Genomic DNA, 17265 nt, shown 5'->3' on the forward strand with positions numbered 1-17265 from the left:
CGATATACTCGATAATATCAAATCGCACATCGTTAAAACAACAATTACGATATTATCGCAGACCATACATATCGCACACCCCTATGTTTAGATTTTTATAATGCATTGTCTTCTTATCGATCCACCAGTTCACATTCAAAGCTCTGCGTGTTTGCAGGGTAAAAACATGGGTCGATTTTCGCATTGGTCTGAACTCTGAACAAAATAACAGTTTTATTGAAAATGCTCATTCATTCTCTGCCAGCAGGTAGAGCGTTTGGTAGAAATATAACTGTTTTCGCGATAACGGCAGAACACAAAGCAGTACAGCACCGGATTTTGAACCTGCAGCGCTCATGTTTATTCAATGAAGTCATAGCCTTTTGAAGTTTAATCGTCACATTCAGCCATATCGCAATTCTGGTCTTTCCGTCCCCAAATTTAAGACCTTTTGAAATCATAATTAAGACTTTCTTGTACAATTTAAGACTTTTTCAGGCCTTAAATTTGATACAACTAAATTTAAGACTTTTTAAGACCCCACGGAAACCCTGTTAGAACAATTTTAAATAAAATTATTTTATAGGAGAAAAACTTGCAATTGCTATTAGAAAAAGCTCAAGTCAACTCAATGAAAGGAGTAAAATCTGAGGGCACACTATAATATGACAAAAAGTCAAGTAGTGTGCACATGTAATGATACCTGCGAGCTGGGCTGGAGGATGCACTCTGCCGTTTTCGGCTCTTACTGGGAGGTGGAGTTTCATTGTCACTCCTTTTTCTCTTTCTTTTGGTTGTTTCTCTGTCATCTGATGAACTGTTGATGAACAAATGATAACATTTAAATATATAGTAAATAAATACAGTTATCAAAGGTAACTTACAGTGATGAGGAGAAAACCCACCTCTCTGTGTCACTCTTCACCGATTCCTCCCTGAAAGCAATGAATAAAATCATTGAACTTATGCGTCAAATAAAGCTCACAATTATTAAATGAAGGATTTTCTCAAAATGACAGCAGTAGGGTAAAGTGTGTTAGCCTCCTGGACAACTTGCCTCAAAGCATCTCAGTTAATAGTGATAATATTACCACATGCAAATAATCCGACTGTTAAACCTTTTCCTAGATGGTTTATGAAAATGCAAATGTCAAGAAATGTAAGATTTGAAAACCATTTACAAATGTAAAATATAATTCCCTTTTACATTAATTGTATTTATTTTTTAATGGTTCACATATTCCAGAGTGACTCAACTAATAAATAAATTGAATAAAATACTGTATATTTAGGTGCATTCATTTTATCCGATTATCACATCTTAGCCCAGTCTCCCCTATGAATTAACAGAATTTTGTAATTTAAGGGCAATAAATGAAACCTTTTCTTTTTCTTCTTTTCCTTTTTCTTCTCTCGTCGAGGAGAGGGTGAGGGGCTCTCAGAGCTGTTACAAGAGAGAAAATTGATTCATTAATATATTATTTTCTTAGAACTCATGCTAAAAGTGTTCCAAATTACTTCTCCATTCTCCAGTTTACCTTTCTCTGCTTTTCTTTTTCTTTTTCTTCTGGCTCTTTTTTCGCTCAGGAGATGAATCGGAGTTATCAGACTCAATAATCCTGAAATGAAATGATGAGAGAAAGACTGAACAGAAAGTAAGTACTCAGATAAGGTACAACACATGAAAGTTTGGACTTCTGAAAGGTACAGTACATTTTCGCAGTACATCAAGCTCTTTTATCTCAGGAAAAATTGATTCCTCATGATAAGACCCCTCCAATCTCCCCTCCATCTACTCACTGGTACTTCTGCTGCTGCTGCTTCTCTCTTTCCAGCCTCTCCTGCTCCCTCTTCTCCTTCTCTCGCTCCTTCCGGTCAGGATGAAAGGATGAGCCGTCAACGTAGTCAGAGCTGATACCGAAAGCTTCTCTCAGACGGTCATTTTTTTGCTGGTTAGCAGCTGCCAGTGCATGAGTCTCGGTCACACTGTGAGAAAGAGCAAAACATGGATGGGGAAAAAAAAAAAACTATTAACGGTACACAGAAAAGGCCATTAAAAAAGCCTTAATTTCTGTCTGAATGATCTGAAGTAATACTCACGCTGGCCTCTCTGTTGGAGGAGGGGCAGGTTCTTGTCTTTCTTGCAGCATCAAACGGAAGGTGTTGACTTTCTCTTCGATCTCCTCTGCAGAGTACCTGTCACACAGGATGACTTGGTCAGAGGCTGCTCTTAATATCAACTTCTTGTGATGGCAAAGCTGACTGTTCAGCAACCATTACGTCAGTCTTTAGTGTCAGAAATCATTCTCTAATATGCTGATTTGATGCTCAAGAAACATTTCTTATTACTATTCTTTATATTTGATCTCATCTTACCCCTGCTCCTCCATCATGTCCTGCAGCTCCGCACATTTCACCTCCAGCTGTCTCTTCCTCTGGTGCTCTAGGATATCAGCGTTAGGTTGTCTGTTCAGCTGGCTCTCCAGTCTCTCTCTGTCTTTCTCATCCCGCTCTCCTCCGCGCTCATCCCTGTTCCTTTTCACGCGTACGCTGGACAGGTTCCGCTGAACGTAGCCATTCGTGCCACTGCCTCGCGGCGTGGTCAAACCGATACCGTTATACATCTCTGCTCTGAGAGGCCAGACACAACATGAGAACTCATGAGTAAGCACTGAATTTAATAACTTTGCATATCACATTCCTACTTTTTAAGTGGCCGGGGAAAAAAGCAATTGCTACATAAATAATGTCAATAAATGAGTGCAATAAATTAGTGATATATATATATATATATATATATATATATATATATATATACAAAGTTGTTAAATTAAGTGCTTACTCGTGTATATATATAATTTTTTTTTCTCCACACAAAACGGAACCTATTCAAAGAATGGTTAAAAAATTATTAACATTTTTACAGTTGTTTTCTGAGCTGTTCTGTCATTATTTCTTCATTGATATTACTATATATACAACATTAAAAATAATAAATCATATTTAAAATATGCTTGATACAAATATTTGTTACAGTATTTAAAACATCAAATAGTGAAATTTCTTTTCATTAGAGTATTGTGGTTGTACAGTGGTGATACTTGGTGTATCAAATATAGTGCCGAATTTATGCAACCCTAAAATGCCCAGAATTGCACATTTGCAAAAAATTTTCCAAATTACACCCTGATACAAATTTTGCCTAAACGAAATTACTTTTATAACTAATGCCTTTCTAAAGACATGTATGTTAAGTATATCTTTTAATGTGCTAAATCACTAACAACATTTGTCCAGAAATAGAAAGATTCAGCACTTTGTCTGACATGACCGAGAAAAAAAAACACTTTAAAGCAAGACAGCGTAGTAGTATTATTCGCTGCAAGTCTAGGGCTGTTTAATAATTACAGAGGTAATTTACAGAGGCTGTGTTGTACACAATTGATCAAACATATGTTGAAACGTGCTCAAGTTATGAAAATTAATCCCACCAAGTTATTGGGGCTCCCACAATCCATATGATCTAAAGGGGTCATATGATGCGATTTCAATTTTTCCTTTCTCTTTGGAGTGTTACAAGCTCACTCTAGCCCGCCGTGTGTTTCGTTGTGAAACCGAAACTACTTTGTTTGGCCTTCCAAAAGTGGACACGACTAGAAATCAGTGGTTAAGTTGTATTTACAACACTGTTCCAGAACACTTCAACACAAATATTCAGATGTGTGCAGCACATTTTATGGAGGACCGTTTCCTGATCCTGGTAGAGTAGACTACAATGCCGGCTGTTCTGACTCACAGTCTGTAAGTAAGTTTTTTATATTTAAAGAATTTGACCAATAATAAAAAAAACAATAATAATATTATTTATTATAAAATAAATAAATAATAATAAAAAGGGGCGTAACATTTCCGACACACGCTTGAGGTATTCGGCCAATCCCAACGCACTGGATAGCTGGCCAATCACAGCACACCTCGCTTTTCAGACCGATGAGCTTTGTAAAAATCGACGCGTTTCAGAAAGGCGGGGCATAGAGGAGAAACAATAATGTACAGTATGTGGAAAATAATGTGTTTTTTGAACCTTAAACCGCATAAACACATTTCATTACACCAAATACACAAAATAATGTTCTTTTTAGCAACATCATATGACCCCTTTAAGCAACCTACCTAGACACCATTAAAGTAGTGGTAAACGCTCCAAACATCCCATATTGTGCCTAACATGCTGTCTAGGTAGGCTATTCGCTGTATTTTCATACACAGATAGTATATCGCGCGCACAAGATGAAGAACACAGTCTTAAACCAACAACAGGCCGAGGCCTTCTGTGCAGCTAATGCTTCCTCCATACCACAACCCGTTGATTATTTTTCATTTTTAGTGTTGATGTAATAAAACTATAGTTTATGAAAAACAAAATACCCTGTGTTTACTTGTATAACAGAATTTGAGTTGTTTTAGCGCGCTAACTTTGTCCTGTATGCTAACAGGATCACTCCAGTCCACAGAACAGCATGCTAACTAACTGCTCATTGAGCTTCTGTAACGTGAGTGCTACGTACCTCTGGGATCCCGCTCAGGGAGAGAACAAAAGTAGAACCGTTACAGACCAAAGACCGAACAACTGTGGCACAACAAGCGGAAACCCAGCGATCCTATATCAAATAATCCTTGTAAAATAAAAACGATGTACGCAACGTTGGCTAGGATGAACAGGTAACGCTCATTTGGACGTCATCGTCACGACCTCGCGATAATATTCGGGGAATGACTGTGGACTACATTTCCCACAATCCCATTCACTCGCGTCACCCATGCTGCAAGTGCGTTTTTGGTGCTTCAAAGTAAGATTTTTTTTGTGTGTCTCTTATGCTCAGGGGCGTGTCTACGTGGTGGCCAGGGGTGGCACCGGCCCCCCCTGAAATTTGGCTGGCCACCCCAGGTGCCCCCCCTACCAGATGTCTTGCGATAGGCTTGTTTTTAGTAAATTTCTAACTGCATCTGGCAGTGGCGGATCCTGGCATGTGTAGGCAGCTGACTAGGGCCGCTTTCTTCTCTTCTTTATACTTAATTTTAGGCGGTTTCTATAGTGTGATCTTAATGACAATGTGGTCTTCATCCTCACTTGAACACTTCGGCCAAATACAGGAAATACGTCATATAAGTAATCAAGTGGTCAAGTGCAAAGACTGCAAGTGTGGGTATTTGGACAAAGCCACAGCTAATGTCGAGAGCGCATAATGTTACGCGATCCATGTGCGCGAGGACGAATCTCTCCACTCCCAAGCGGATTTCCTTCACTCACACAAAACTGGACGTGTGCTTTTAAATATTGTTCTTTTATGAATTGGCTCTGCTCTGTCACATGAAAACTATATGTGAAACAGTACTGCAATTTAAAACAACCTTTTTTTCTTTTTTTAGTTATATTTTAAGATATAGACTTCATGATGGAAAAGTTCCAGTTCCAGGGGGGGATCATACATCTTGCATCTGACTGAATTCACTTTGGATGTAAACTTGACAAATAAAAAAAAGAGAGAATAAGCCTCATTGCGATTTATTTTACATTATGTAATAAATTCTAGTGTAATACTGAAAGAATAATTACATGACGTCGTTGTTTGGATTTTTGTTATTATTATTTTTTTTAATCAATTCAAATATTGATTAAAGTATTGTCTTGTGTCTTTTAGTCAACTGTGTTTTAGCTTTGAGAGCATCTACTAGTGTACTTCTAAACACTGCCCATTTATGTAGTATGTACTATGATGTATACCATATATAGTTTGTAGAAAGCAGTATGTCACATGAGTAAGAGGTCCGAATACACAGTATTCAAGAAACAGGCAAACAATCCAGAGCTTACACATCTGCTGAGATTCTAAAGTGAGCAACTAGTGGACACTTTCCTATCCCAAATGATGGCAGAAATTTGTTGCTAGGTAAAAATCAAGTACATTTTCACTAACTTCACAGTCAAAATCACAACATTAAAAAAATCACCGTAAATACTACACAAATAATATAAATCTAATCAGTAAAATACAAGAACCAAAATCCAACCTGTGATAACTGGATATATAACATATGACAAAACACATATCATAGCTGCTGTACTCTGGACACAAGTACAATCTTTGTCTCTTCTGGGAATCTCAGGTGTGTGAGTTGAAATGTGACCTTCACATTTCATCCAGTCAATAGCAATGGACTTTGGGGAAGCAGACTCCTGGTCCAGGCCACCTCTTTTTAAAATCCAGTAGTTTGATTCTTTAAAGAAGTAAGTGTCTCCTGAGGTAAATACAAACAAAACAATTTGATGACCTCTGTTTGAGAGAAAATCATTCATTAAAAAAAAAATAATAATAAACATTTTTATAAAAGAAACATCTTACTATCTACAAATCCAATGATATCATCAGGGTGAGAGGGCATCCCCCAGATGGACGCTGGTTTAGGGTACCCTTCTTCCAGCTTCCTCTCTGTTCCCGACTCATCAAACCTCCAGTACTCTCCACCACTGAACAGATACGTTTTCCCATTGTGTGGCCACACAAATACTGCCTCCACCCTCTCTGGAAGCCCTCCTGCAGAAGTGCGTAAACCCCATTCTGAAAGTGGTCGTGGGTACTCAGGGAGGGACACTGTGTCTCTAAATACCCAGTACTGATTACCTGAGAAAGGTATGAAAAAGTAAACATGAAGATGGAAGAATGAACATGCTTGCATATATATATACATATATATGTGTGTGTGTGTGTGTGTACCAATAAAGAAGAGAATATGTCCATCTCTTCTCTCATATACTGCATCAACTCTGGCTGTTTCTGGAGGCAAACCCATCCAGAAGCTGTGGATCAGAGCTGGAGTCAAGGATATTAATGAGCCTGAATGATGTACCCTCCAAAAGTGTGGACCTGATAAAAAGCAAATGGTTAAGGGAGAGGATGATAAACAATATTTTCTTTCACTTTTATAATTTTATAATAACTTTCTATCAGTATTTGTCAGGATATGTTGTGTGAGGATACCATGAGAATCTAATATCCCTTTGATACTTTTACAGTCCACAAATGTTGTAACAAATGTACATTACCATTCAAAATTTTCATGTCAGTAATTAAAAAAAAATCTATACTTTTATTCAGCAAGGATGCATTAAATGGATCAAAAGTGACAGTAAAGACATTTATAATATTACAAAGGTTTTCTATTTCAAATGAATTATGTTCTTTTGAAGTTTCTATTCATCAAATAATCCTGAAAAAAGGTCTTACAGTTTCCACAAAATATTAAGCAGCACAACTGTTTCCAACACTGATAATAATGAGAAATGTTTCTTGAGCAGCAAATCAGCAAAGAACGATTTCTGAAGGATGATGTGACTGATGAAGACTGGAGTAATGATGCTGAAAATTCAGCTTTGCCATCAATGGAATACATTTTTAAAATATATTAAAATAGAAAACAATTATTTTACATTTTAATTTTTCACTAGATTACAGTTTTTACTGTATTCGCTATATCAAATAAGTGGGGCCTTGATGAGCATAAGAGACATCATTCAAAAACATTCAAAAATCTTACTGACCCCCAAACTTTTGAACAGCAGTGTAAATCAAACATCATACCTCTAAAGAATAAAACCTCTCCTCTGATATTAGCGACTGCATCATAACCTCCCTGACAGCGATCAGCAGAGGCTGGTGGGCTAAAAAAAAAGAAAAGCAATTAAAAAAATATAACAATCATTGTCAAACCTGTTGTGATCACAGTGTTACTCACTGATAGGGAGGATTTGGAGGAGCTGGGGTCGAGGAGTGGGACAGATGAGTTGTGGGTGCAACAACAGATGGAGAAGGTTTAAAATCTTGTCTTTTTCCTGCATGGTAAACAGTCATGAGAAAATAGTCTATCTATCTACCTTTTTTATTTATTTATTTATTTTTACATATTAGGGAGTACCATAAAGTGCCTGTATTCTCAGTCTGTCATCAAGGGATAAGGAGTAACTGTGCATGTCTCCCACAGGACCATGATAATAAGGATTCATGATGGAGTCATTGGAGGATGAGTGAAACAGGCCTAAAGCATGACCAAACTCATGAACTGCGACTGTGAATAAATCTGTGGCACTACTCCAATCTGTGGAATTGTAGAAACATAAAACATTTAAGCACTTCTGACCAATCTCCTGTTCTTTTATTCTATCTATTAATATCTGTAGATAATGATGTCAGATCCACAAAGATGTATACAGCATTTAATTTACCTCCATAGCTCCAGCTCTCTCCATCATCAAAGTGTGTGTCACCAGCAAGATCTCCCTTTCCTGGGAAGAATGCATGTGCCAGATTGCCCCCCTTGCCATCAAAAGGATATCCATCCTCATGGTAGCTGCTTGCAAAGGTGACTTTGATGTCTATCTGTGGTGATGGGCCATATGGAGGAGGGTGGAAACGCAGAGGTGTGACATCACTCCATACTCGGAGGGCAGAGGTTAAAATGAGCCTCACCAGCCCTGGATGTAAAGTGGGAGACATGGAAGGAGATGGAAACTCTTGCACGCTGAGGAAAAGAAGGGAAAGATGTGGGATTATTGGACATGAATAGTCTGGTTAAGGTCACATAAATAAAGGCTTCACTGTAAAAAAATAAAAATAATAATTAAGTTCATTAAGCAATATTTTGTTATTTGTTACTTTAACTACCAAAATCTGCTTTTGGTCAACCAGCATAAAACCACAGATGATACAATAGAAAGCCACACGATGAATCAGAGTTTATTGTAAGTGTTCTGTCCATAAAACATGGCCAATACTTGTGTATACTGATGATGCACAGGTCACACACAAAAACACAAAACACCATTATGGTAACACAAATTACACTAAATAATACAATATGAAATATATAACATAAAATTTGACACAAAACAGCCTAATGTACATTTCTGATCACAAACATGAGCAACAAAAAACATATATCAATTACAGTTTTCACTGTATATAAAATAACTTAGTTAACAACTATACCAGGTTTTTACTGTAGAATTGTGACTTTTTTTCTGTAGTTACAAACTTTTTTTTTTATTTTTTTTTTACAATGTATAGAATACATTGCTGGAGACTTAAAGATCCCACCTCCAGGTGATATCAGCCTTGTCCCAGCTCAATCTTGGCAGAGTGTATCTCCTCTTCAGCTTCCCTTTACCTCTTCTCCTTCCTTTCAACAGATCCTCAGAGCTGATGGTGTCCGGCAGAGAGCAGCGAGGTCTGGCCATCAGTTCTAAAGTGGCATGATCTAAAGTTTGACAAAAGGACGAGAGGAATCATCAGAGTTAGTGACAGAAGGATCATGGTACATATGCGCTCTTAAGGGCATTCGTCCATTTGGTTGAACCTAAAGTGTTACAGTACAAATAAGTAAGGAAAAAATCTGTCACCTAGTTTGCCAGTCTCTTCAATACCAGCAAAACACTGCATTTTACGGACAGCTTCTTCAATACCCTCCCTGGTCTGAAGTCGACCAGTTAGAGATTCTGGAGATGGTAAATACCCATACCGAATCAACCAGTCCTATGCACACACGCACAAACAAAAACATTCCGGTTACTAACGTAACCTCAGTTCCCTGAGATAAGGGAACAAGTGTTGCATACACACGCTTATGGGGAAACTCCTGTTTACTCTGATACTGAAGCCTGATTTGTTCACGTTTGTGTACCTGCATGAACAAATGGCGCTTCAACCTGACAAAAGGGGAGGAGCTGACTACTATATAAGTCGGCTCAGAGCACCATTCATCAGAATCTTTTGACTGTCAGCGACAGCCATCAACTCGCGTGCAGACCTATAGCATGGCAGCTTACGCAACGCTCGTTCCCTTATCTCAGGGAACCGAGGTTACGTTAGTAGCATTCCCTTTCAAATGGTCTCTCCCGTTGAGTGAACACGCTTATGGGGAATGCATCCAATAGCGCCACCCTATAAGTAAATGCAGAACTAAGTCGCTCTGCTCGCCCAGCCCCAGAGCGCCTGAAATGAGGGCCCCTAAGAAGAGCAAAGATTGAGCCCCAAGCTAGCCTGCTGGGGACTACATAGCAAAACCATTTCCACTCAAAGAAGGGATTAGGTAAATTCAAGCACACAAGATCCGTGCCTGGAGGGCAGGGACATCTAAATTATAAAACCTTGTAAAGGTTGACAGCGACGACCAGCCGGCGGCTGATGCATCTATATAGATGTCATCAATATAGATCCCACTGGACCACGCCCAGGAGGAGGCCATCCCTCGAATGGAGTGGACCAACATAAGCCAGGGCTATAGCATCGACTATCCAATGAGATCATCGTTGCTTCGTAACTGGCAGCCCTTTAGAGCAGCCTCCGAAGCATACAAAATGCTGCTCTGAGTGCTGAAATGGGCCAGAGCGCTCAACATACACTCTAAGAGCCCTAACTGGGCAGAGTGGATTGGGACCCTGCTTGTTCTCTGTACTAGGAAGAGCTAGAAGGGTAATAACCTGTGCTCTGAACGGGGTTGACAGCACCTTAGGCACATAGCCGTGTCTTTGTTTGAGGACGACTTTACAGTCATTAGGCCTAAACTCAAGGCATGAAGCACTGACTGACAGTGCTTGCAAGTCACCTACTCGCTTGACCGATGTTAACACCAAAAGGAGGGGGGTCTTGAGCGACAAGTGCCGCAAATTGGCCGAATGAAGCAACTCAAAGGGAGCGCCTCGTTGGGACTATAGATAAGTCTCAGGTCAGCACAGAATGAGGACGAGGCGGGTTCAACCTCCGAGCTCCCCTCAGAAATTTAATGACAAGGTCGTTTTTGTCGACTGACTGGCCAGCCACGGGAGCATGATTCACCATGATAGCTGCCACATACACTTTGAGCGTGGAAGGGGTGCGCCCCTTATCCAACAGCCTCTTGTAAAAAAGTGAGCACGTGTAGCACTTCACAAAAGGACGGGTCCAGACTGCGTGCTGCACACCAGTCAGAAAAGACTGACCATTTAAGGGCATAGAGGCGTCTTGTAGACTGTGCTCTAGCCTGCAAAATGGTATTAGTTACACTCACGGAGAGCTGTAAAGGTTCCCGTTGAGTGGCCAAACATGAAGGTTCCACAGTTCGGGCTGGGGATGCCAAATCATTCCTCTTGCTTGCGAGAGTAGGTCTCTCCTCAATGGTATCGGCTTTTAGCCCCCATAGCAGCTGAATCAACTCAGGGAACCATGTCTGATTCCTCCAGAGTGGGACCACCAGGAGGACCAAGCATCTGACTTCCTTGACCCGTCTGATGACCTGAGGAAGCAGGGCAACCGGGGGGGAAGGCATACAAGCAAGCGCTGGGCCAGTCGTGGGCCAGGGCATCTCACTGCTTCGAAAAGTAAATTGGGCAATGAAAGTTGCCTTCTGAGGCGAAGAGGTCTACCTCTCCCCTCCCGAAGACAGACCAGATCATTTGAACCGATTGGGGATGTAGTCTCCATTCGCCTGATGCTACATTGCCCCTGGACAGCATGTCCGCTCCTTGGTTCAATCTGCCCGGCACATGAACTGCTCTTAGCGAGAGGAGATAGCGATGTGCACATAAAAGGAGGTGTTGCGCCATTCTGTAAAGGGAGCATGACCTGAGACCACCTTGGTGATTTATGAAGGCTACCACCGTCATGTTGTCTGAGCGGACCAGGACGTGATGCCCCTTTAAGGTTTGTAGGAAGGCTTTCAGGGCCAGAGAAACAGCCATCATTTCAAGGCAGTTGATGTGCAAGCTTTGCTCCAGGTGTGACCAAGAGCCGAACACCGGTCTGCCCTCGTACAGTGCTCCCCAACCTGTGTTGGAGGCATTTGTCATGACTACCTTCCTCCTGGAGGTCAGCCCCAATGGGACACCTGACTGAAACAGGCGAGAAATTCTCCAAGGGGCCACAGCTTTGATGCAGTGGTGGTTTAGCCTGAGACGAATATGCCCTAGGCGCTAAGCGTGGGACGGCACATGGCCTTTGAGCCAAAATTGAAGGGGCTGCATGAGAAGCAGGCCCAGAGAAATCACAGAGGAGGCGGCTGACATAAGGCCAAGCATCCTCCTGAAAATCTCTGAGGGGACACAAAGTCCTGCATTTGAATGATGTTGCTAGTCGCTGAACCATCAGAGAGCGTTCCAGCATGATCCATGCCTGCATTTGGGCTGAATTGATCACTGTCCCCAGGAAGACGATTCGCTGGCTGGGAGTTGTGTCACTGAATCTTCCACTGCCAGGTGCTCTTCTACGGCGAGCAACAGGCTGAGCTTCTTTGCTTCATCTTCTTGCTTCGGCTTCTTGCTTCAGAGTCCATGCGAGGAGATGTCTTCTTCGCTGAAGGAGAAAAATTCTGACGAATGGAGCTCTGAGCCAACTTATATAGTAGTTGGCTCCTCCCCTTTTTGCGGGTTGAAGCGGCATTTGTTCGTGCAGGTACACGAACGTGAACAAATCAGGCTTCAGTATCAGAGTAAACAGGAGTTGAGGTACCTTTGGAAAGGGAACTCACATACATTGTTTGATGAATTGATTAAAAAATGTTCTGAAAGCACTGGAACACACAAACATGAAATTTACAGAGACTGTTTATAGAGAACTGTATAATCTATTTTTAATCTATTTTAAAATCTACCCAATTTGTTTCAGATTTGTGTTATGATAGCTTGTGTATTATTTACAGTTGTATTTGATGTTGATTAGATTATACATCCAAAATTGATCAGAAACGTAATTTATTTCATTGTTTTGTTTGAAACAATTTTAATGTTGAAATTTTATGAGCATGATCCTCAAAAATTTATCTGAAAATCAATTCCAGGCGACAACTATTGCCCCTTAAAAACATTTCTGACATTTATCTGATCTACATTGCATACGATACACATGAAAATAATGTATACATTAAAATGCTGTATACATTAAAATAATTCATTGCATGCTTATTTTCATAAAGAGAACAGAGAATATTCTTACCACTCCTCGCGCGTATTGATCTGGCATCAGCGCAGGTCGCGCGCTCACAACACTGAGAAGCGCGGCGCCGATCATTGTAAGAACTGCGGTCATGGTCATTCAGTGTGATACGCACGGGTTGTTCACAATCTCAAAACTACCATATTAAGTGTAAAAACGCAAAACTGTTAATAGCGAATCACAAACATATCCTTGAGCACAATTAAAACAGGTGAAATCTGTTAACATTAGGCATCTAGAAAAAAAAGATGCTATAGTCACTGAGAATAGCATGTATTCTTCATTCATAGTCACGCTTTGACCGCCGTTTCAGATTACTTCCCAAGAGGATGGGTGTTGTTTTGATCAATACTGTCCTGCACCTCCCTCTCTTCCCCTCAGTGGGAGCATCCGTCTAAATGTGTGACCTAATGAATGCACGTGCGACCCCTGATCACGGGTTGCGGTGTATGAATAACCATATGGCACATATATGGCCATTAAGTGAAAAACTATATATTGCAGTTCAATTGTTCTGGTTAGTATGACTTTTAAAGAAATTAATAATTTTATTCAAAAATGACAGTCAAGACATAATGTTACAAAAGATGAAAATATAATAATATAATGAACAAAATATTACTGTTTCCACACAAAAAAATTAAACAGCACAGCTGTTTTCAAAATTAATAACAATTATACATGTTTCTTGAGCAGCAAATCAGAATATTAGAATGATCATGTATCTCTGAAGATTTGAGCAATGACTGCTGAAAATTCAGCTTTGCCACTTTACCATCACAGAAATGAATTACATTTTGAAACACACACACACAATATATATATATATTGTGAAGTAGTATGAAAACATTATTTTCCCATTTTCTATAATTATGTTGGAGGCATAAGACCCCCTGATAAGAGGAAAGGGTACTGTGCATTGTGTTCTGATAAAAATAGACAGGATGTTATGAGCTTCGGTGTGGGTGAATGAATAAAGGGAAACATTAATAAATAAATAAACCATGCATGTTATGGATCCTCAAGATGTTGGTTCTCTTAATCATCATCAGGGCTTCCCTTTACTCAATCTTTTCTTGCTGAGTTGACAAATCATTGAATCACCAGCATGTTTTCTGATAATGGTTTTTTTTATTACTGTGCAAGCAACACAACATCTCCCCAGCACAAACATCAGTAAAGTAACAAAGAAATGCCTATTCCTAGTTTATGTAGTTTATGGTTTATGAAACCAAACATACAGCACTACTCTGTATATTATATTACCAGTCTTCTGCTGCCATGCTGTGATTGATGTTACCATGCCTTCTGTGAAGTGTTTAGGTTTGGTTCTCATTGAGCTCCAGCCCCTGGCTGAAGGAGTACTCTGCCTTATGATGCATGATTAGTGTGTTATTGGCGAAGTAGAAGCTGTCTGACCTCGTCTCAAAAGGGTGGCTGATCATGTCCTCAACTGAAATAATAGAACATACTCAACATTTTACACTTACACAAGCACCATTATGTTCACATGAATAGTTTTTCATTCAGTTGTAAAATGTGTGAAATGCATTGTAAGTTTGTGTGTTACTCACTTGTGTGTGAATCCAGATCTGGTAAGCAGTAAATGTGTTCACAGGTGTTTCTGCTGTATGGGATACAGAAACCGATCTCAAAGTCAAACGTCTTCAGCAGCAGATCCCTGAAGTAATGCCTCTCAATCAGCCGAAACTTGTTGACTGCCTTACCGCCCACTGTAAACTCAAGCCTGTTCAGAAGAGAGTTTGCACATTATGCAAACATGTTAATTAAGATTGTAGTTACTGATTTGGATTAAATATTTCAATCTATTCTAAAGGCTCCAAAGCAATCTTATTAAAAACTAAACATACGTGGCTCCAATCTCCCTGAGATTTAGAAAAGTAGGACTGAAATGATACTGAATGAAACGGCCTGCATCCAGCTCTATGACATCCTTTATTTCTGTGAGAGAAAGAAGAGGAATTTATATCAGTGTTGTTCTTGTTAACTAAAATTTAAAAAAAGCACATTTGAAATGAAATTAAAATTAAAATTAAATTAAAATGAATTGAAAATGAAATTGAAAATTGAAATGAAAATGAGAATTACTGAAATACTTAAACTGAAATAAAATGTTTAAGGTGAGGTGCTAAAATTACTAAAACTAAAACTTAAATAAGAATAAATGAAAGCTAAACTGAAATATTAAAAGAAACTAATATAAATGACAAATGCACATAAAGTCACTAAAACTTCAACTAAAATGAAAAGATACTGCAATAAATGCTAATTCAAAATATTAATACATACTATAACAGTACATAAATATACAGTGCATTGACACATTGTATTATTTGACAAAATCATGACAAAAGCACATAAAATCAAGAAAACAAATATTAAAACAAACTGAGAATATAAACATAAATGCTAGATCAAAATATTAAGGCTGAAAATACAAGCCATTTTTGAAAAGCTACTGCACACGATGTCCACTAGAGGTCAAATAACATGTTTGGCTCCTCATTAGCATAAACAGTACCATCTCATTCACAATCTGAGACATCCTACTTAGCCAAGTTATGTGTCTTCTACAAAATCACCCAGTGAAACAGAAAGTAAGTGAACGCAATGTTAAAAAGGCACTAACACACCTGTCGAACAGCGTCGTTTTAGGTCCAGAATGACCGATCCACCTTCTAGGTCTCTTATTTTGAATCGTGAAAAGCTAATATTGTAGACGTTGTCTTCTGGGGAGCACAGGTAGTCTGTACACATAACCAATAACAGTAAAGAAAAGAAAGTATCACAGTAAAAGAACAAAAAGAACAAATAAACTGCTTGGTGTGTGGTGTCCTCACCGTCGGTGTATCCTGGTAGCATGAGGACATACTGAGGAGTCACAGGGTCACCTGGCTTCCAGTCCAGCAGCACCTCCTCTTCAGCTGCAAGTCCTCCTCCTGAAATAAACCCATTCCAGACCTCCATGTCCCTCAGATCCCCTCTGTCCTGGATTTCTGCCATTTCCTCCTCATCCTCATCAGCTTCATCTTCCTCCTCTGGTTCGCTGTCCTCGTCTTTCTCAGAGGACATTTCTTGCTCCATTTCTTCCTCACTCTGTTGTTCTTTAACACCCTCACTGTCCATCTAAAATCTTTGCCTAAGAGTACTGTTCCTCAAAGGTTTCTCTCGGGTTAACTAGCACAGGCCCATCTGTTGCCTGGCACTCTCTGTGATTACCCTCAGCTTTTCTCTCATAAACTGTGTCTCAGTGACTCAAACAGATTAAGGCTTTCTCAAACAGCTAATCCAAGACAATCCTCAATTAAACACAGACCCAGCAACTATGGCATCAATGAAAGGACAAAAGGGAATTTGAGATAAACAGATAGTATAGAACAGTGATGTGGAGAATAGTTAGTGGAAAAGGAAAAAGAGATCTGCAGGACTGAAATTAATAAATAGATATGACTGAAAGTGTGGTGACGAAAGTGAGAAGTTGCAAATGAAGTCACAGCTAGCTATCTCAACTGGTGGGTCGCGACCTAAAAACCCTAGGACACAGCAGGCAAAAAAAGAGAAAAAAAATTCATAAATGCAAATAATGAAATGAGTGAGTGAAGTTATGTGTGGCCAAGTATGGTAACCAATACTTGGAATTTGTGTTCTGCATTTAAACCATCCAAGTGCCCACACACAGTAGTGAACACACACCCAGAGCATTGGGCAGCCATGTGCTGCAGCGCCCTGGGGCGCAGTTGGGGGTTTGGTGCCTTGCTCAAGGGCTTCACCTAAGTCGCGATATTGAGGGTGGAAGAGAGCACTGGTTATTCACTCCCTCCACCGACAGTTCCTACCAGACCTGAGACTCGCACCCACAACCTTTGGATTACAAGTCCTACTCTCTAACATTAGGCCACGACTGCCCACAAATGCAAGTTACAATATACACTGATGTTCAAATGTTCAGTAATACATTTTTGTTTTCAAATGTTTTCATTTTCAAATAAATGATGTTCTTTTGAAATGTTTAATTCATCAAAGAACCCAGAAAATATAAAGCAGCAGAGTTGTTTTCAAAAATGTTAATAATAATAATAAATGTTTCTTGAGCACCAAATCAGCATGTTTTCTAGGGGTGCTCCGATTGATCGGCTACTGATCACTATCGGCCGATAATCATGTTGGGATGATTGATCAGCGGACTCTAAAAAGGCCGATCTCAAAAACCGATCTCAAGCTGATGACGCTGCCGTGAGAGGGTTGG

The 17265-nt window shown here is 39.7% G+C and overlaps 3 protein-coding genes across 5 annotated transcripts in view; all 3 read right to left on the reverse strand.

Annotated features, from left to right (window-relative positions):
- The window catches only part of LOC107730748 (serine/arginine repetitive matrix protein 2-like), a 15467-nt gene extending 10742 nt beyond the window's left edge, over positions 1–4725 (reverse strand). For both annotated transcript variants that reach the window (XM_016541665.1, XM_016541664.1), the window contains exons 1-8: positions 4548–4725; positions 2356–2610; positions 2080–2175; positions 1780–1965; positions 1518–1598; positions 1361–1423; positions 885–914; positions 683–796 (exon numbers count right to left, since the gene is read on the reverse strand). In XM_016541665.1, coding sequence (XP_016397151.1) covers positions 683–796; positions 885–914; positions 1361–1423; positions 1518–1598; positions 1780–1965; positions 2080–2175; positions 2356–2603 — 818 coding nt within the window. In that variant the 5' untranslated portion in view covers positions 2604–2610; positions 4548–4725. The remainder of the gene's footprint in view (positions 1–682; positions 797–884; positions 915–1360; positions 1424–1517; positions 1599–1779; positions 1966–2079; positions 2176–2355; positions 2611–4547) is intronic.
- Positions 4726–5461: 736 nt separating this feature from the next.
- On the reverse strand, positions 5462–13552 carry LOC107730750 (matrix metalloproteinase-25-like). Of its 2 annotated transcripts, none has more exons than XM_016541667.1 (10): positions 12999–13552; positions 9434–9566; positions 9132–9291; positions 8261–8556; positions 7954–8133; positions 7774–7795; positions 7620–7699; positions 6756–6905; positions 6384–6662; positions 5462–6279 (listed from the first exon to the last, which is right to left on the reverse strand). In XM_016541667.1, exons 1-10 carry the CDS (start codon positions 13095–13097, stop codon positions 6023–6025), a joined length of 1656 nt encoding a protein of 551 aa, XP_016397153.1. In that variant the 5' UTR covers positions 13098–13552; the 3' UTR covers positions 5462–6022. The 2 variants fall into 2 exon arrangements, with proteins under 2 accessions (XP_016397153.1, XP_016397152.1); XM_016541666.1 differs by having other exon boundaries at positions 7774–7870.
- Positions 13553–14109: 557 nt separating this feature from the next.
- LOC107730769 (protein unc-119 homolog B-B-like) overlaps positions 14110–17265 on the reverse strand; it is a 17069-nt gene continuing 13913 nt past the window's right edge. Inside the window, exons 2-6 of the mRNA XM_016541701.1 lie at positions 15860–16552; positions 15653–15766; positions 14870–14960; positions 14573–14745; positions 14110–14451 (exon numbers count right to left, since the gene is read on the reverse strand). Coding sequence (XP_016397187.1) covers positions 14318–14451; positions 14573–14745; positions 14870–14960; positions 15653–15766; positions 15860–16145 — 798 coding nt within the window. The 5' untranslated portion in view covers positions 16146–16552 and the 3' untranslated portion in view covers positions 14110–14317. The remainder of the gene's footprint in view (positions 14452–14572; positions 14746–14869; positions 14961–15652; positions 15767–15859; positions 16553–17265) is intronic.

Source organism: Sinocyclocheilus rhinocerous, unplaced genomic scaffold, assembly GCF_001515625.1.
Source record: "Sinocyclocheilus rhinocerous isolate Xijiao unplaced genomic scaffold, SAMN03320098_v1.1 scaffold549, whole genome shotgun sequence".
Classification (NCBI taxonomy): Eukaryota; Metazoa; Chordata; class Actinopteri; order Cypriniformes; family Cyprinidae; genus Sinocyclocheilus; species Sinocyclocheilus rhinocerous.